Source organism: Purpureocillium takamizusanense, chromosome 3 (assembly GCF_022605165.1).
Source record: "Purpureocillium takamizusanense chromosome 3, complete sequence".
Classification (NCBI taxonomy): Eukaryota; Fungi; Ascomycota; class Sordariomycetes; order Hypocreales; family Ophiocordycipitaceae; genus Purpureocillium; species Purpureocillium takamizusanense.
In genome coordinates, this window is record NC_063070.1 from 237,183 (window position 1) to 256,051 (window position 18,869).

Here is an 18,869-nt window from a genome sequence, read left to right on the forward strand (position 1 = left end):
AGGCAGGAAAAAAAACAACGAAGGCGCCGCCCGAGACAGGTCGTATCCCATCCCGCGTCGGTGGGCGGGCGCAGCGGCATTGCGGGAGCGGACGTATTCCGTGGGGACAAGAGAAGTGACAGATAAAAGGAGGGAAGAGACAGGACTAGTAGCGCGAAGTATGTATGTACGTACGTACTGTAGGTACCTACGAAGAGCAAAGGACAAGAGAGAGAAAAGCAACGATGGGAGGTTCACAGCCTAACATGGGATGGGACGACACGTCATGTCGCGGTTAAAGCGGAAGAAAAGCGAGAAAGCGAGGAGGAGATCGCGCGCGCAGGGGCAGCGGGAAACGGTTGTGCAGCGCAACGGCGACGGTAACGGCCTCCATCGTCTGCCCCCTTCCCCCGTCGAGAGAGGCTCTGCCCGTTGCACGCCGAGTCGCGCGTCGGCCCCCTAAGAGTTTGCTTTGACACGGCGGCACGTCTCTAAAAAAAAAAAAAAAACCGAAGACGACGGTTGCGATGGGAGTCCAGTGCGCGCGGGTATAAGGATGTGCTAGCTTCAACCCGGACCACGGAGCAGGGGGCAGACCTGCCGTTGAGCTTTGAAATGGGAGGTACCTAGCAAGCTGAGAGAGAGGTGCTGCGGGTGCTTCTGGCTCTGCTGGCGGCACAGCAGTGGTCACTTGAAGCTCAGGGAGGGACATGAGGGAAGCAAGCTGCTGAGAAAGCATCTGCACGGCGCTGCACGCACACCTCGCTCAAACACAGGGGTTTTGTTTGGTGGTGCCTGGTGCCCGAGGCCATGAAAGGGGTTGAGCACCAGCCACAGGAGACGGGAGCCACCACCAGCTGCTGCTCCCGCATGCCGCGTGGGCAGCCACCCGAGCATCAGCCACCAACCGCCATGCCGCCACCAGCGGGGGCGGACGACGCTGCCCCCTTTTGAAGCACACCCTTCCAACCTCAGTGGCTGCCGTCTCTGCTGTCCAGCGGCCAGGCGCCTGTAACACCAGCGAGGAGCGCCCCTGGCCACCCCCGGCCCTCCCCTTCCCCCCGACTCCAGCTGAGGCCTTGACTCTTGTCCCTCCAGCACTTCAACAGGAGAAGGAGGGCCGGCCTGACACGTCCCTCCCCCCCCCACCCCTGTTCCGCCTCGTCTCCCTTCCCACTTCTTTCTCAATCCCAAGCGCCAGGGACACACACACCAAAAGTCACCCAATCCGCACGCTCCCTCACCCAGCGCACTGACGGGGGTCCCTCGCGACTCGCACCCGGCAGCTCTGCAGTGCCTGCATCCCACAGCACCTCAGCAACAACGCATCTTCTTTTTCTATCTCTCTCCCTACCTCCTTGCCCCTTCCTTGTACCACCGCGGCCACATGGCTCCAACCTTGCTGCGTGCCTCATCCTCATCCTCCTCCTCCTCCTCCTCCAAGCCGCGATCCTCGTAGCACCACAAATCACCACCACCCCGACAACGACGACCGACCCGACGCCGACCCGAGGGGTTGCCCTGTCTCCCTAGACGACGCCCACCCGCCACCCCCTTCCCTCGTACCCCAAATTTCGCTTCATGTCCGCCGTGGTTCGCCTGTCCGGGGTTATCTCGAATCAATCCGGAATAGCCTCAGCCCGACCAGCGTAGGGGAGCCCGGCCCGTCGTGGCACCCGTGGCGCCCGTGCCACGAGCAGCACCAGACGGCGTTTCAACTTTCGTACTGGACGAGGAAGCTGTCCGGCGAATCCCCCGCTGCCCACGACAATCACCAACGACGGGGGTCCCCATCCCGTCTTGGCTCCTGCCCTTTGTTCCAAGGAGACGCCTGTTCAAGCGCCCTTCTTCCCTTCTCCTGCCGTCGCCGCAATGACGAGGCCAACGATTGTCCGCGCCGGTAGGTTGCATCTCCCCTTCCTCCCTGCTTGCTTCCAATTCGGCCTCAATGCGTGCCGCCCTGGTCCCCCCCCCCCTCCCCCCTGCCCTCCGTCTGCCGCCGAAAGTTCTCCTTGCGGGCTCCTGGCACACGACCGGCCAGCCAGCCAGCCAGCCAGCCAGCCAGCCAGCCAGGGTTTTGTCCTCGCATCCAACCGACGTTGCGTCCCAAGCCAACTTTGCGCCTTCTTGGCCCTCGTGCCACGCCGCTGAGCCTTGTTCCGAGCCGCTCGCTAACGTCCTCTCTCTTGTTGCTTCGTGCAAACAGACACGATCGACTTGCAAGATCACCGCGCTCCTTCGGCCAAGGATCACCACCACGCCACCGACGTCGCTTCAGGCGCCTCGTCTCCCGCCCCCTTGGGCCCTCACCAGGCCGAGACCCTCCGCGAAGTCGCCCACGAGACGGCCGAGGAGGAGGCTCGCAGCCCGAGGGTTTCGTGGTCCAACGGCAAGGGCGGCGCCAACGGGGACGCCTTGCAACAGTATACCCGCGACGACGATACCGCTTCCGACATGTACCGTCACGATAACCAGCAACACCACGAGGACGCCCTAGCCATCGCTCAGAATGGCGGCGTATCATCTTCGGACGAGGGTGACCTCGACGGTGATGCCGATGGCGACCTCGACGACGACATGATGGATAAGATATCGAGTTCTCCTTCTATTGAAGATGGTGCGTTTCGCCCTGTTCAGGCACCCGCGGCCTGGCCGCGTCGCGTCTCGTCTCTACCGTCCAATTTGGCATCCTCAAATGTTGTCATGCAAGCTTCGCGCCCCCGTCGAATCATGCTTCCAACCCCTGTTGCAACCGAAGCCCCACCTCCACTTCCCAAGACAAGTGTACGCCTGCAAGACCTTGGAATTGCAGCCGCCGAGTGGCAATGCAGACGTCATCATCTTCCTCGTGGTAAGCATGCAAGATTGCGACGAACCAATTTCGACAACGGACGGAACCGCTCCCGCGAGCGCACTAACCACGACGCAAACGAAGCCCACGCCGACGATGATACCAGCGAAGAGGACTCGAGCTCGTTGTCAAGCTTCCCCGACCACAAGCCTGGTGCACAGGAATAGAGTTCCATGACACAGGCGGGGCCTGCTTCGAGGCAGACGAGTCACGAGCTTGGTCCATCGGTACATGGGCAGACGGATATCCCTCCATCTCCAAGCTTGCAGAGGCTGATCGACGGGAGCGACGCTGGCGGCTACGACTCCGACGGGGCGCCCCTCACCTTTCCATATGAGCCCTCAGAGGAAGATGATGACATTGACTTTTCTGTCCCTGACAAGACGCGTTCAATTCCTCATAGCTGCACGGACGAATGCTTACAGAACGCAGAGGATATTGATTTCGAGTTTGTCTATGCGCTGCACACCTTCGTGGCCACCGTTGAGGGCCAGGCGAACGCGACGAAGGGCGACACCATGGTCCTGCTCGACGACAGCAACAGCTACTGGTGGCTTGTACGAGTTGTCAAGGACAGTAGCATAGGTAATTTACACCCATCGTGACGCGGGTGCCTGGGACGGCCATTGACATCGCTCGAATACAGGCTATCTGCCGGCAGAGCACATTGAGACGCCTACCGAGAGGCTGGCACGGCTCAATAAACACAGAAATATTGATGTAGGTAGCCTTCGTGCCTCTGCGCTTCTGTGCTGACTCAGACGAACAAAAGCTCTCTGCTACTATGCTTGGTGATCAAGCTCAGAAGCAGAAGAACTCGTTCAAGTCAATCCGGAGACGACGGAAGACGGTAACCTTTGCCGACCCGACATACGTCGACTACTCTGATTTCGACTACTCGACCGATGAAGAAGACATTGAAGAACTCTTCGGGCCACATCCGACAGCCGCCGCCCAGCAGAAAGAACGCCAAAAGCAAGATCAGCAGCAGAGCAGTCAACACGTCTCCACCGAGGATGAAGTTGAGGAGAGTGCCAGGGTGGAGCCTCTCAAGACGCGGGCAACCAAGGAGGATACGACTGCCGATCCAGTGAAAGAGGAGCCAGGGTCCCAGAATGAGACACGCGACAGCGATGAAGTCGTCGAGAAGCTGGAAGGCCCCAGTAGGTCAAGAAATGGCACGGTCCGCAACACAGACAGTTTCTTTAAGGATGAAACTGTCGAAACCAAGAAGATCACACTCACGCCAAACCTGTTACGCGACGACAATACGCCGCGAGAGTCGTCAGAATCGGCCACCCGAGACGGCAAGTCGAGATCTAGTCTGGATAAATTGGACAAGGAGCTAGTCTCCGACAAGGACAGAAAGAAGGCGGGCAAGGATAAGGATAAGAAGGACAAGGACAAGAAGCCCAGTGCAATCCGGAGCTTCTTCTCGCGGAAAGACAAGAAAAAGACGTCCGAGGAGGATGACGAGTCTTTTGGAAAGCGGTCCATGGATATCATCTCCGAATCCAGAGACAGCGACGATCGCACGGCCGAGGAGCTGGTCTCGGACAAATCCGCCGCCGTCCAAAAAGCTTCCGGGAAGCTGCAGAAGGCTGCCCCGACCGCAAAGCCACCCAGCAGCAACACTGGTCCAAAGTCTGTGGAGCTCTCTTCCTATCTTGCCGAGGGTCGGACAAACGACGTCTCGAACGTACCGCCGACCTCGATGCGCATTGTCGACCCGGAGTCTCAGACCACGCAGGAAACGACAACTGGGAACCAGCAAGGCGGAGGAGAGGTCACTCGCGAGCGCTCCTCGTCCAACGCTGCTCAGCAGGTCATGGCCAAGATCTTGCCAACACGGACGGCGAGCACGACCTCTGATGCCAAACCACAAAAGACGGTCAAGGCGAAGACACGCATGGAACTCGAAGCGTCCGATAGCTCCGAAGTCGAAGATGCGCCGACGGAACGCAGCCAACCAGGGGCTCCAGATTCCGCACAGAGGGATGAGAAGCAGATTCGTGATAAGCCTACACGGCCACAACTCCCAGGAGCTTATCCTGATAGTTATCAAACGACGTCGACGTTGGCGAGCGACAGCACAGTCACGCCGCAACAGGCGCAGCAAACCTTCTCTGACGAACCCTACACGTCGCCTTCAAACTCATCAGCACCCCCAGCTCTGGTTGTCGATACTTCATCGCCAGAAGCCGGCTCCCCCGAGGCCTCCCCATCGCCAGCCCAATCCCATCCATCGAATGGCAACCAAAAGGATGGTTCAGGAAACAGAGAGCCAACATGGGACGACAACAAGTTGCGAGCGTTCTTCGACGAGACAGATCACATTCGCGACTTATTGGCTGTGGTCTACGACAAGTCGGATGTTGAGCCCGTGAGCAGCGACCACCCCGCCATCGGCGGCCTGTTCCGCGAGCAAAATGCCAAACTGGCCGAAATAACAACGGTAAGAGGCCCTAGCTGTAGACTGCAGCTTTTGTCTAACTATGCATTCCCGTAGCAACTGGACAATATGCTGGGCGACTGGCTAGCCAGGAAACAAAGGCTCCGGGGCACGATATAGGTACAGTGAGCCAGGTTTCTTGAGCTCCTGAGTGGCCGCGGCAGCCGAGACGTTTCCAGCTCTCATGAAGCCTTGCGCGATGAGATCATGTAGTTTGGAGACGGGCTGACCGCCCACTCATGGGCCTGGATCCCTCAGAATGAGGTGCAGCATGACAGCTTCGGCTAATTGCACGACATCTTGGCATGAGTGACACGGCACGAAGGTGCTTCTTCCTCGTTTTATTTTCTTTGGCACGCCGACATGACTTACAATGCATGCACGAAACGATCTGGAAAAGGGATTAGCTGCTTCACAGCCGAGCGACACGGGAGTTCCACAAGGGACGTCGTCATGGATTGGACTCGCGCTCGCTCGCTTTGATTTTATCCTTCCCTGTATTTCTCTCCCTCCCTTGCATTGGCGCGAGGTGGGGACATCGTGGTTGGGCGAGACTGGCCGTGTTTCGTCTCTGCCTGACAATTTTGTGCTCACCGTCGTTGGGTTTTGTTTTCTTTTTTGATGATTCATGGCATTGGACGCCGTCGGCTTGGCTAGGGCGATGGATGGGAGGTACGGTGCTCGGTGATACCCGATGTGGATCGTGCAGGAGGGTGGGGAGGAGGCGTGTAGGAGGAGACGGGGATGTTGTGCGGTATCTTGTCAGTGGCTTGTATAGTAGTCTGCTGCATAAAGCTCAAGGCGGCGTTGGTGATTCAAAATCAAACCGAGGTTGCGGCGAGTGGGTGAAACGCACGAGAAACAACATGGCCATCGTCTTCATTTGTGTAGGTTGAGGACTGCGGTGAACCGAGTATAGTTAGGTGCCGATCTTGGCCCTCAGCTGGCGACTCATGGCCAGTTGATTTGCTTGACTTGGCCATGATGAGTACGAGGCGTGAATTATGATATAGTCGGAACAAGGATATACATCATCACGTTGTCAACGCAGGGCGCACACAAGGTGCCAACGGCGTGTCGTCAATAGGTGCGTCATATTCTCTCTAGCAGTGGACAAATACAATGCCAGGAGATCCCGTGTCCGCGCCCCGTCAAGTGCGATAAGAGCAACAAACGTTTTTACCCGTCAACGCAACGCAAAACCCCATTCCCGATGCAACCCGTTTGTTTGTTTGGTGGCCAAAGCAGAAAGGAGAAGGAGGAGGAAGGGAGGGAGGAGAGAGGTGGAACAGTTGGTTCCAGAACCGCAAATCGAGTTTTTTTTTCTCGGATTCTTTTCCCAATATGAAACCACCTCCGCTGCCGCCACCCTCGCTCGTCGTTGGTTTCCCCCGGCTGTGGTAAAACACCTTCCCCTGGGGCAAGGTTTTCTCTCTCGCCTCTCCCCTTTTACACCTCGGTCGTGACCTTGGCCTTGGCGTTGGTGACCTTGACGCCTAATTGCTTCGCGCGGGCGATGATGTCAATTCGCTTGCGGGAGGAGACGTTGTGGGCGATCCTGCGGGCGGGCGAGTGTTAATAGTCTTGGAGGAGGGGTGCGCGCGCTGTTGTCGATAGGAATCGGCGCGGGGGGGAGGGGGGGTTAAGCGTACTCAGCGGCGTAGGTGCGGTTGTGCATCATCAGGAGCTCGACGTCCTTGACGTTGCTGACAAGGAAAGCCTTGTGGCCGGAGGGCATCATGTAGCGGGTCTTCTTGTTGGAGCCAAAGCCGATCTGTCGAGGGGCCGTCAGTATCCCCGTCCTCGTCATGTATTTCGGGCCAATCCTTGTCCGAGGTCTGTACTGAGCTGAGGCTGCGGGCCCCTTGTTGCGTCCTGATTCCCAAAAATGAAGGTATCAAAACGAACTCGCGAGAGGCCCACAGCCTCGGCTGCGGGCAGTCCAAGACAAAAGAGGACGGCATGTGGGATCCAACGTACCGAGGGCATGGCCATGGTGCCACGGAAGCGTCTCCGGACACGGTTGTCGATACCCTTGGGCTTGCGCCAGCTGGCATCGAGGCACTTGAACCGGTCACTCTGGTGACGGTTGAAGCGCGTCGTGCCTATATGGAAACCCGTCAGCATTTCGTTCCCTCGTTTCGCCGCGCATTCGATGCCCCAGAACCACATCTCTCCATTCCATGTTCTCGTCTTGTGAAGGCAATGCCCTTCGCCCTCGGCCTGTCCCTTGCGGTCCCGCAAACGCTCGTCTCGAATCTCGTTCAGTCGCCCTCCCACGAGGAGATTACGTTTCTGGCGCAGGTGATCGAGCACCGTCGAGATTCGAGAGGCGCGTGCGGGACTGATGGTAGGGCGAGATATTGCTCTTTTGCTGCTCTTCGAGATGCGGAACCGGAGAGAGTGGTGGCAGCTTCTTCAAGGGACGACGGCAGGTGAACGTACGCTTCTTCACGATTGGGACGTGCTTCTTGGCGGAAACCATCTTAACAAAGGGTCAGCATGACAATTGCGCTTCGAAATTCGACGTGAATGGGGTCGGCGACGTGTCTTACCTTGACGGCGGTTGTTCCTGGGTCGGGATGGCTGTAAAGGTTAGTCGACCGGGCGTGATGTTCGCTCGATTCGAAATTTTGGCGGAGGTGCCACAACCCAGGCAGGAGGCCCAGTAAGTTGAAGGGTTTAGGGCTGCAGTCACGTGTGGGCTTAATTTTTCGCCAGCTGTGGATTTTTCGTGGGCGGGCGGGGGCCCGCGCAGGCGCCTGCAATTGCCGCTGCCACGCGAAGCGGGTGCGTACCAAAACAGGACTAGTGCGCTTTTCGGAGGGCACAAACCCTCGCCGGCGAAAAAACCCGCCCATCACCCAAGCCGCAATACTCCATCACGACCGACTGTCTGCCCGCCCGATTGCCCGCCCGTCTCCTGTTGCAACTAACCGCCACGAGTCAAATCAGCAATCATGTCGACGACGCAGAGCGTGCAATGCTTCGGCAAGAAGAAGACGGCCACCGCTGTCGCCCACTGCAAGGTTCGTCGTCGCCCATGACGGCCCGGCATCCCCCAGCGGCGGTAGCAGCAGCATCGAAGGATCAGTCTCTTTCCGTCGTCGTCCCGACATGAAAGAAAACACTGCACCGCCGCCGCCGCCGCTCCGTCTATTGGAAACGGGAAACGATTGTGGAGGCTGACATTGATGGGAAAATAGGCTGGCAAGGGCCTCGTTAAGGTCAACGGCCGTCCCCTGAACCTGGTTCAGCCTGAGATCCTGCGCTTCAAGGTACGGACTTGACTTCTCGCTCACACAACACTCGCTCGATCGCGCCCCCGAATATCCCGTCTGCTCGCCCGGCGGCCTGCGAGAGACGCGCACGCGCGCACCACAGCCCGGAGCGTCCGAGGAGGAGAGCGTGCCCGTTAGCAAAGTGGCCTGAGAAGGGACTACGCGGCACGGCTCCCTCGTGCGTATGGGCGCGTGCGTGTGCTCGCTCGTAGCGGCAGGCGAGGAGGATATCGAGCGCCCCCACGACGAATAGAGAGTTCAGAAGGAACCCGCGTGCTGAGACTTTTGCCCATTTCTAGGTCTACGAGCCCCTCCTCGTTGTCGGCCTCGACAAGTTCGCCAACGTCGACATCCGCGTCCGCGTCACCGGCGGTGGCCACACCTCCCAGATCTACGCCATCCGCCAGGCCATCGCCAAGTCCCTCATCGCCTACTACCAGAAGTACGTCGACGAGCACTCCAAGAACATGCTCAAGCAGGCCCTCGTCCAGTTCGACCGCACCCTGCTGGTCGCCGACAACCGCCGCTGCGAGCCCAAGAAGTTCGGTGGACCCGGTGCCAGAGCCCGCTTCCAGAAGTCCTACCGATAAACGCCTCGGTGGCGACGGATGGACGGACGGACGGATGGGAAGACAAGGGGGGCGGTGGGAGGGGGCCCGGACCTGCCGCCGGATCGTCTTCTTTCTTTTTCTGGCGAGGAAGAACACGGGGAAGGTCCGGAGGAGTTCGTCTTGGCGTGCGCAGCGAAAACACACTGCTACTCCGTGCTGCTACTGGTGCTGCGGCCGCCGCCGCGTTGCGGGAGATCGCCCGTTGCGCGGCGGGAGAGGATGTTGTCACGTCTCACGGTGTGGACAAAAGGGATCGGAGTCTCAAATCCCCTGGCGCGGGGATGGGTTTCCCAATTGGCATTTGCATGGCCTTGCTTTGGGCGGATTGTAAAGGGTCTGACAGGCAAATGAAAACTTCAAAACGTTCACGATATCGGCGTCGCATTTCTCCTTGCTCGAGTGTTTTTGCTGTCTCCCTCTCAGTAGTTGCTCGCCCTTTTCAAGACATGTTCTTCACGACACATGAGCTACCCTTCGACATTGCACTCACACGGACGCGCTGTGGGGCGTCACGGCTTCACATTCCCACCTGCGGCGTCATTTGCCATTCGGTCAAGCCAGACAGGCCCTCATCAACGCGCCGTTTCGCTTGCACCAGTGAGTAGCTACATCCAACGGCAACTGACGTCGAATTACCATTACAAAATAGAGCACTACTACTACTACTACTACTACTACTACTTCTACAGCTATCATACACAAGCGGCCATTATGTCGTTTGCAAAAGCCACTTGCTGTACAGGGGGAATTTGTCCAAAGAGGCCGCGGGCACCACGTGCAAACACCGGTTTCCATCATGTTGCCAATACCACCAACTCCGTTGCGAAAAACCAAATTCAGCATGCAGTATTTCTCCATTCCATGTGCAAGACTGAGCATCGATCCCCGGTGATCACGCCTGGGGCAAATGCCGTGCGTTCAATCCCTCCACGACACCAAGCCAATCTGTCGACCATGTTCGTCGAGCTCGACGATTTCGGGAGCCCACTCCCCTCGTTCGTCCTCTGCCTCCAGTTCATCCAGCTCGAGCTCAATCTGCTCGCCATCCTCCAAGTTAAGCTTTCCGCGGCGAAGGTAATGAGCGTCGAGGTCCCAGCCAAGGTCCGTGGTGGCAAAGGCTTGCAGCCGGGCGAACGCGTTGCCGACGTCGATGTGGGCGGGGGTGATGTGCTCTTTGTCAAGAGCTTCCAGCAACTCATTCAAGCGACGTTTGTAGATGATGAGAGCAATGCGCAGGTCCCGGGCATTAGGCTCATTCAAGTCCAGGATAGACGCCTCTAGCCAGCTGCTGCTGTGGGCGAGCTGCGCACTCATTGTGCGGAAGAAGCTTGCAACGAGCTTCGGTCGCCGTATGGCAAGGCGATACGCCCGGAGGAACAGCACCAGAGTCGTGTACCACCACTGCTGGATACAGGCGTCGTTTCCCAGATACATGCCTACGATGTAGGCAAACTGATACTCTCCGACAACGTCTTCTTCGGTCAGATGGCTACGCGAGCCATTGATCGCCGCCAGGACGTAAGCGGTGGTATCTGTAGCATTGACGGTCCGATCATGACCCAAGGTCGAGACGTCATAAGTTCGGTCCTGCTGTCGGAAGCAGAATTTGATCTCGTGTGACTGGAAGACAGGGTGCTTGAGTCTCCGGTCCAAGTCCAGCTCGGAGGGATGTCTGACGGAGCCGTAAACACGGTCCCCAGTGTGGACGTTCCACGCGCCGTCCTGTTCAGCCGTGAGGCGGTCGAGAACGGACTGGGAGATGCTGGAAGACAGCTGTTCCCACATGTGCTGGTTCGCCTCAATCTTGGACCACGCCAGTTGCCCGCGCAAAGCCGACGTGGCAGTCGGGTCACGATAGAGAGGAAGTTCGGGGAAGATCTTGTCGACACTCTCGGCCTGGATGCGTGTCTCGGTGCGCGTCGGCTGCACGAAAACCTCGTTGTACTTGTGCCACTGGATAACGTGAACCCGGTCGACTCCGGAGCTCATGACCCAAAAGCCAGAGCGAGACGACGTGTTATCCGAATGAGCCGCCCAGAAGAAGTGCGCGCCTGGCGGCAGCCCCTTGACTCCGGCGAAGTTGGTGGCAGTGAAGGCCAGAGCGTCGTAGCCGACTATGTAGTCTTGAGGCATCTGCAGAACGACTACGATGTCTCCGCCGCCAAGCGAGTGAGCCATGACGTTCTTGGGTGACTGAGACTGAGACTGCCTCTTTTGCTTGGGCGATGCCAGCGGGGGGTCCAGAGGTGGAGGGCCCCCGTCCCCATCGTCGCCGGACGACATGCGGGGAGGGTCGTCGTGACGGACGATGTGCAGGCTACCGAGGGCGAATGCACCGAGGACCTTGATGGAGTCGTACGACTTGGTTGAGCGGCCCGACGCGGATGCCGTCGAGTTGGACTTGGAGATGCCGATGAGAGGGGACGACATGTTCAGTCTCAGGCGTCGCAGTGAGATAGTGCCTTAATAATGGGTACTGATTAGCTTGGTGGTTGAGCCAGCCAGCAGACGTGCCATGCCCGCTAGAATAAAAATTCTGACCAATACCGTAATTGAAAGCTCTGGTATACTGTACAGTATACTTGGTAGCTGCGCAGCTTCCGCCAGAGAAGCAACACGAACGGATAAATGCTCGTTAAGCCGGGATTCAGAGAAAAAAAGATGGCAAATGTCCCCGATGAGAAGATTGTGACACGTCTTGCAAGGGCCAAAACAGGCTCGGCAGGTGGTGGCGGTTTAGGGCGCGATGGACAGACGAAAGAGCGTGGGGATCTTGCAAGAGGCGTGCAATTATTATTAGGGTGCAAGTGCAATCAACAAGCCGTGGAGAGAGAACAGTCGCAACGGCACAGGGCGCAAAGGCCCGGTGACGCGAGTTTATACCTCCAAGGGTGCTTTGGTTGAGTTTGCGGGCGCGGGAAGCCAGAGGCACAAGGTTTTGGCGACATGCGGCCCGCGCTTGCCTCTCGCGTGCTCCTGCCTGCCTGCCTCGCAGGTGAGTTTGATCGATCCAATGTCGCTCAAGGAGACGCGAAAGCGGGGGCGGGCACTACGGAAGGTGCTTGGATGCCGCCTGCCCAACCACCACTTGATGGCTCCAGGATCTTAGAGAGAGTACTTTATACACGAGAGTTACCAACTCAAGCTTTTGGAAAGGTACAGGTACTACTATGCTAATATGCTGCTCGTCGGTACTAGGTAAGGTACCTAGATATAAGTACTAACGTGATTGACCTCTAAGAGCAGTGCCGGCGCCGGACTCAAGACCACCTAACAGTCGACGCACATCCGTTGTTCTGCACAATTTGCATTGTCTCCTCCAAATTCGACAGGGGGCCGGCCGCCCGAGGTACTCAAGGTACCGATCAACGATCTTGGCGTTGCGGGTGGCTTGCATCTCGTATAAGGTACGAAGTACGTGCGCGCATCGGCCCCGCGACTTCCTCTGCCATTGGAGGGCAGGGCCAGCCATCAGGATCGGCGGCGTAGGCATCTTGGAAGCATAACTAGAAGTGACGACCACGATCCCGCTCGCTCCAATAGCTGCATCGGTAATATGCTTTGTCGCGTGCGTCGGCAGGTCGATTGCGCGTGGCGCGAGCATCCATGCATGTCCTCATCGGCATCTCATCTTGGCCACCTGAGGGTAGGTACCTAACTGTAGTAGTACTTGGCAATACCAAGTCACCTGTACGTGCTAACAAGCAGTTCGGTACGCAAGAGGAGCGAGGGACAGTAGGCTCGTTTCTGCGGCCAACGGGCAGCGGGACTGACGGCGGCGTCGCTACTAGGTACTTGGTCGGCGGACGTAATGCTCGGCGCCCTCATGTAAACAACAAGGACATCATACTGTTTGGTGCGGTCCATGTGCGCATCGTATACGGTAGAGCAAGTAAACACGCGCCATGTCTGAGTAGGACTTGGCTGGAAGCCACGTATGTAGCCGAGAAAGCACGAGTTTCCAGTCGGCTCTGCTTCCCCCTTTGGCGTCCCGCATCGCATGCACCTGCTTGCCGCTGAGCTGAGCAGACAAGGCATGGACCTCTCAAGGTGGCTCGGCTCCACTGCCGGCACCTCCCAACTCCCAAGTCTTGTCAGGCAGAAAAGACTGGGTAGACCACAATTGACGGGTGCAAAGATGCCGGCGAATTCGTGGGCTTTAGGCCTGCAGGCAGCAGGCGCAAGAACACGCACGGCACGCATCGGGCTGATGCAGTAAAACAAGATCGTGTCTTGCCTCGGCGCATGTTCCCTTGCTTCGTTCGGGCTGTTGCGTCTCGAGTCAGTCGGCTCACCTTGCAGCTGGAACCCCCTTGCTTCGTACCTTACTAACTTGTCCTTGTTTCTTTTCCCCACGGTCAGGCCTGTTAGACTACCTAGTCGGTGCTGTGTCAGAGGGGCGCCAAGTATCTACCGCTTATATTCTCGGCCACTGTGCTTATTACCAGGCATTAGAACCAAATAGTACGCATGTATATAGGTTCACGGTATACTCCTCTGTTGGCACACACCCCATCGGTCGCATGAACTGCCCGGCCCCCAATGGTTCGGGCGGCGCCCCGGGGGTGCTCGTGCTTGTTGGTGCTCTGCTCGCGCCCCCCCCGGCCAGGTCCCTGGTTGAGGAGCCTCAGCGCTGGGCAGAGGAGGGGGGCGTGAGAGCCACGCCCGACCACTGGGCCGGGACGGCAGCAGGAAGCGGGTGCTGGTGGACAGGTTTGACTTGACGGCCTTGCCGAGTTGGGACATGTGTTGGTCGCGATCGGGGGGAGGGGGGTCGCATCCGCATCGACATTCTTGGGGGCTGCTTTTTTTTGACGTTGGACCGAAGGTACCTCAGTACTAAGGGGTAGGGTACTGTAGGTAAGGTACTAACTAAAGGAAGGTACCTGTCTGTGTCATACAGGTGCTGATTGATGCACCCAAGGTCGCTGGCGCAAGGGAAACACGCGAACGCGGCGCGGGTAACTCTCGTCGCCGGTACAGACAATAAGGCAGTAGTAGGTTAGTAGACAGCTCGCAGACAGTAGGAGGGCAAATGGCAGGCTTAGGTAGTGAAGAACGATGGGTGGGACGCATGCACGATGCCACAAACACACACACCCACACAAAAACACACCTTGGCGCGCGCAAGGCACGAAGCACCACCACGAGGCAAGGCAGCCCCCCTCGGTACTGAGGTGTGCGGAGTGCCTTAGCCTCGAGCGACTAAGGCACGAATGCTTGTCGACCCGTGCTGTCCCGTCTGCGCCGCGCTCGCGTGCTACGCTGTGCAGTGCCGTGCTGTGCCTCAGTCCGGTCCGGGCTTGAGTAAGGTAGCAGCAGCAGTAATAGTAGAAGGACGAGTACCTTAGTAGACGGTCGTCTGTACACCATCCACACACCCCAGGCCCCAGGCCCCAGGCCCCATGCCCCATGCCCCAAGGCCCCATGCCCCGTCCTATCATCCCATCCCATCCCATCCCATCCCATCCCATCCCATCCCATCCCATCCCGTCACAAGCGCATCGCGTCACACACACATCCATCACCTTGCACTCGCCGCCACATGGGGGGACGGGATCTAACGTGGTGCCGGCCGCCGCCTAAGACTATGTATGTACTAGGTCAGCAAGCAAGATCGGTTCCAGCGAGCCGGTCGGTCGGACCCTGGCGCTAACGACGTCTGGCGCACACGCGCGAGCTGCATCCCCGTCCGTCCGTCCCGCCTTCTTCCCCCGTCGTTACCTTAAAAAAAGACTTGAGTTGCCAAGGCGAGCGAGCGGCCTGCTGCACGCCCCCGCGGGTAGCCCGCCTTTTTACCATCTTTTTTCGGCACCAGCGCCGGCAGTTCATCACTTAGTACCCACCCCCGGCTGTTCAAACGTTATGACAACCCTGAAGGTACTATACTACTACTAGCACTCGGGCCAAGAAGGGGTGCTAAAGCTCCCCTGCAGAGGGCGCCAGGTATGGGTGCTAATCGGCCAAGGTGCCCGGGCTGGTCCGGGACGCTCCAGTTCTTCTTCAGCGCATTCCACGACCCCAAGAGACAGCGTGGTTGTTAGTAGTACCTTAGTACATACGTACTCGCCTCGGCCCCGCCCATATCCCGGCCCGGCTCAGCCCTGCCACAACATCATCTGTACATTAATCAGTTCATGGAGTCGGCGGTGCCGGCAATTGACGTCCCGAACCGCCCCTTGACGGCACGGACTCGCAGCGGGGGGTGTGGGCTCAAGGGTCAAGTAAGAATCCTGAACTCAAGCGAATGCTCCCACCTCGACCCATCAGCATCATCATGCACGCACCTTCAAACCCCGTCACGCGTAGCCAGCCGGCGCCAGCAAAAATACAACAACGACAATGGCACAGCGGCCCCAACTTGCTTCGCCATGTCAGCACAGGGCTGCCGCCCAACAATACATACATGTATAGACCGACCTTCTGAGACACGGCCCACCAGCTCACTGCCCAACGAGCTCTGCGCTGCAACCCTGCCGCACCCTCCTCCACGTGTGAAGCGAGGCCCTCCTCGTCCAGCCCACACACATGCATGCGTGCATGCTATTGTCGCCAATGGCGGCCGGTAGCTGAATGCTCGCCGACTTCGGAGCCGGGCAGCACGAGGATACGCTCGCGGCAGGGCTTTTGCGGTCGACTTGTGGGTGCGGCGCGTGTGCGTGCGTGCGTGCGTACACTATCATCACGCAATTGCCCGAATAGGAAATACACACACAAAATAGGCACCAACCCACCACCCCGCCCCAGCCAGCCAGCCAGCACCCTCTCTGCCTGCTTGCCTGTCTTTTGCGGACAGGTTCTCTTTAAATCGCTTCTATTGCGCTGTAGCTCATACATGGCCAAAGCGAAGAGCCCCCCCCCCCCCCCTTGTCCGGGTGCATGCCTTATGCATCGTACCTTGCTTGGGTTTGTGTGCCGGACAGCACCCCGAGTTATCAAAGGCACGTTGCCGTCCTGCACCACAGGTGCTATTTCGGTGCATTTGCGCTTGTTGCCGACTAAGGTAGGTCGGGTCTGTTGACCAGGTCAACGGGCCAACAAGCTAATGACCTAGTCTCTTGATGCGACCTAAGATGGTAGTTGACCAAGATTCGTCCCGAAAGCCCCTATCTATGCATGCACACACACACACGCGCACACGCACACCCAGGCACACACCCCCCAATCCCAGCGCCTCGGAGATGGTGCCCAGTCCTAGTGCCGCCGTGGCTCGACGACGATTGACGACTACTTTAGTAGCATGCAAGTAAGTAAACTTTAGCCAGATGCCCGTCGACGGGACTTATTTAGTGACCCGTTGCTTGGCCCATGCACACCTACCTACCCGACCTTAGCCAACAACACACAAGGCCCAGAAAAAAATTACTTGGTACTACTAAGGTGCGCATGCGACGTAAGTTGGTACTAATTCACGATGCTCGGGCCCGTCGCGCGCCACGGCCCGTCGTTTAGCAACCACATGGCGACTTTACCCAGAAGCATCTAGCTCTGGCACGACAACCAAAGTTAGTGCAAAGTTTCTCCTACCTCAAAACGTACGGTATAACTACTACGTACCTATGAGAACCCAACGGCCACCACCACCACCACCACCACCACCACCACCACCATCAACCCAACGTCGCTCGTGCCTCAGACAGGGGAAACGAACACTGCCAACATACAGACAGCTGCTCTTTTCTCCCACGTGTTCTCGCTCCCCTGCTCCCCATCTCAGGGACATGCACTCATACGAAGTACATAAATCAATATATATACATATATAGCCCGCCCTTCCATGACCCCAGGCCTGGGCTCAAAGCCCACCTCTCACTCACGTCGCACAACACGATGGTACTACTTGCTGTACGGAGAAGAGAAGGGGGAAAACACACTTTGGCCCTGGGCAGCTTTCACCGCCAACCAACCCCCACCTCTTGGCAACCTATCCTTTGTGCATCCCCCATCTACCAAGCATTCCGCGCGCGCCCATTCCTCTCTCCCCTTTGCCATCAGCGCCCATTCTTCATCAACCATCAGCGGCCACCGCACGCGCTAGGCACGGGATGACGCACGGCAAGACGCACGCCTCGCCTCTTCCTCTCCTCCTCCTCCTACTCCTCCTCCTCCTCCTACTCCTCCTCCTAGAACGCCTCCCCAGCTCTGTCCTTCTCTCTTCCCCTTCCCCCCATATATCCCCCCACCGCACGCCTCTTCCTGTTCCTACTACCATCCCCAAACCTATCCCCATTGCGGGGCCCGGTCCGATCTCCTTCGCGACGTCACACACATGCGCGCGCGTGCGCGCACCCCGAACCGTACAGCAGGAGGTCGTCCGAGACCACATTGGCGGTGGTTCTTGCCCCCGCCCCCCCTTCTAATATATCTCATAGGCCTCTCAATTAGCTACCCAAGCCTGAAAAGGAGTGAGGGGGGCCCTAGAGAAACATTCCAAGAGGGTCCTGTTCCCTCTGCCCCTCCCCCGGGCGCCCTCCCTCTCACCCCCAACCTGTCCCGCTCCATGCATGTTATCTCTTTGAAGCCCCCCTGTCAGGCGCGTTTTAGCTCCCGCTTCTCGTGCCACGCTGTATCTGCCCCAACAGTCTTTGTGACACATTCGGCAGTGCGGACCGAACGGCAAACACCTTGAATAGGCAGGCACGTGGTATCGATAGCGTAGACGACAACGTGCAAGGACGTCGTAGCGACTTTGGAACGCGGCGACACGCGTGTTAGTGCGCTTCGGCCGTCGCCGGTCGGCTCTACGGCGAGGGGCCAGCTAGATAGCCACAGTCATACATTTCGGCTTCCCTACGTGGGCGGCCTCCATGGACACGTCGGCCCACCCATTAAGCTCCTCTGTTAAGCACGGTTCTGTACTTGCAAGCGTGTATATTGTTGTAATTCGTTTTCGCCGGATCCTTTAAGCCGCTAGCCGCGGCTGACCCTCAAAGGAGCAAAGACACGGGGCACTGACACGCCTTGCCCCCCTCGCTCCCCGACGCCCTGGTTCTTGTCGTATCCTATGCCAGGGTCATGACTTCGGCTCATCTCAAATCATGCTTCCATGTATGCCAATCGCCTCGCGGCATGGCAGTGCCTTTGAAAAAGCTGTCAAGCATCCTCCCCCCGCCCTCCCTCTTGCCCACCCTGCCCTGTCCAAAACTCCATGGCAGCCCCTGATAGAGCTTCTTGCACTGGCTTTCAAATGAGCAAACCCATGCGCCTGTAAAGTAAACCAGCGTAGCCGCCCCCAAGTGATGACCATCAAACGTTTCCCCTGAGTGGACATGTCACCAATGCAAACCCCGTCACGCCCTAGCGTATGCGATGGGCAACACAGAACAAAGAAGACTCTGGAGGGAGACAAAGAAGATAAAAAGAGGCGACAATCATAAAAACTTTCGAACAAGGATTAAAGGGACGAACATCGCCTTCGACTCGACCAAGTTCAAGCGTGTGCGTCTTGGATCGTTGTCGTGCTGTCTCGCTTCAACGGAGCTGCTTCGAGGCTCTGGAGAGCTACTGCCGCGGCGCAAAGCTCCGTGTGGTGCAGGTCCCCATGTAGTGGTGATCTTGCAGCCATTACAGCCATGATACGATCTCGGTCCAAACCCTGGGTATATCCGTTCAACAAACATCGCGCAATCCACTTGTGCACGAACGGGGTTTCTCCAGATGGTCTTGATACCATGGGTACCGTCCGCTTGTTGCGC

At 58.1% G+C, this 18,869-nt stretch overlaps 4 protein-coding genes across 6 annotated transcripts; 2 read left to right on the forward strand and 2 right to left on the reverse strand.

Moving 5' to 3' along the window:
- The first annotated feature begins 1,132 nt into the window (after positions 1-1,132).
- Positions 1,133-6,196, forward strand: BUD14 (protein phosphatase regulator). 3 transcript variants are annotated; one of them, XM_047984747.1, is made up of 6 exons: positions 1,133-1,879; positions 2,186-2,596; positions 3,263-3,415; positions 3,477-3,550; positions 3,603-5,285; positions 5,340-6,196. In XM_047984747.1, the coding sequence occupies exons 1-6, from the start codon at positions 1,852-1,854 to the stop codon at positions 5,400-5,402; spliced, it is 2,412 nt and encodes an 803-aa protein (XP_047840722.1). In that variant the 5' UTR covers positions 1,133-1,851; the 3' UTR covers positions 5,403-6,196. The 3 variants fall into 3 exon arrangements, with proteins under 3 accessions (XP_047840722.1, XP_047840724.1, XP_047840723.1); XM_047984749.1 differs by having other exon boundaries at positions 2,186-3,415; XM_047984748.1 differs by lacking the exons at positions 1,133-1,879; positions 2,186-2,596; positions 3,263-3,415 and having other exon boundaries at positions 3,528-5,285.
- Positions 6,197-6,250: 54 nt separating this feature from the next.
- On the reverse strand, positions 6,251-7,956 carry RPL32 (60S ribosomal protein L32). The gene is made up of 5 exons (XM_047984750.1): positions 7,838-7,956; positions 7,728-7,767; positions 7,263-7,387; positions 6,935-7,056; positions 6,251-6,840 (listed from the first exon to the last, which is right to left on the reverse strand). The coding sequence occupies exons 2-5, from the start codon at positions 7,765-7,767 to the stop codon at positions 6,732-6,734; spliced, it is 396 nt and encodes a 131-aa protein (XP_047840725.1). The 5' UTR covers positions 7,838-7,956; the 3' UTR covers positions 6,251-6,731.
- Positions 7,957-8,242: 286 nt separating this feature from the next.
- Positions 8,243-9,153, forward strand: RPS16 (40S ribosomal protein S16; the record flags this gene model as incomplete). Its single annotated transcript, XM_047984751.1, has 3 exons — positions 8,243-8,311; positions 8,489-8,560; positions 8,863-9,153. 3 exons carry the CDS (start codon positions 8,243-8,245, stop codon positions 9,151-9,153), a joined length of 432 nt encoding a protein of 143 aa, XP_047840726.1.
- A 625-nt stretch (positions 9,154-9,778) lies between these two features.
- Positions 9,779-12,064, reverse strand: JDV02_003605 (uncharacterized protein). Its single transcript, XM_047984752.1, has one exon. The coding sequence runs from the start codon at positions 11,602-11,604 to the stop codon at positions 10,093-10,095; it is 1,512 nt and encodes a 503-aa protein (XP_047840727.1). The 5' UTR covers positions 11,605-12,064; the 3' UTR covers positions 9,779-10,092.
- Between the last annotated feature and the right edge of the window lie 6,805 nt (positions 12,065-18,869).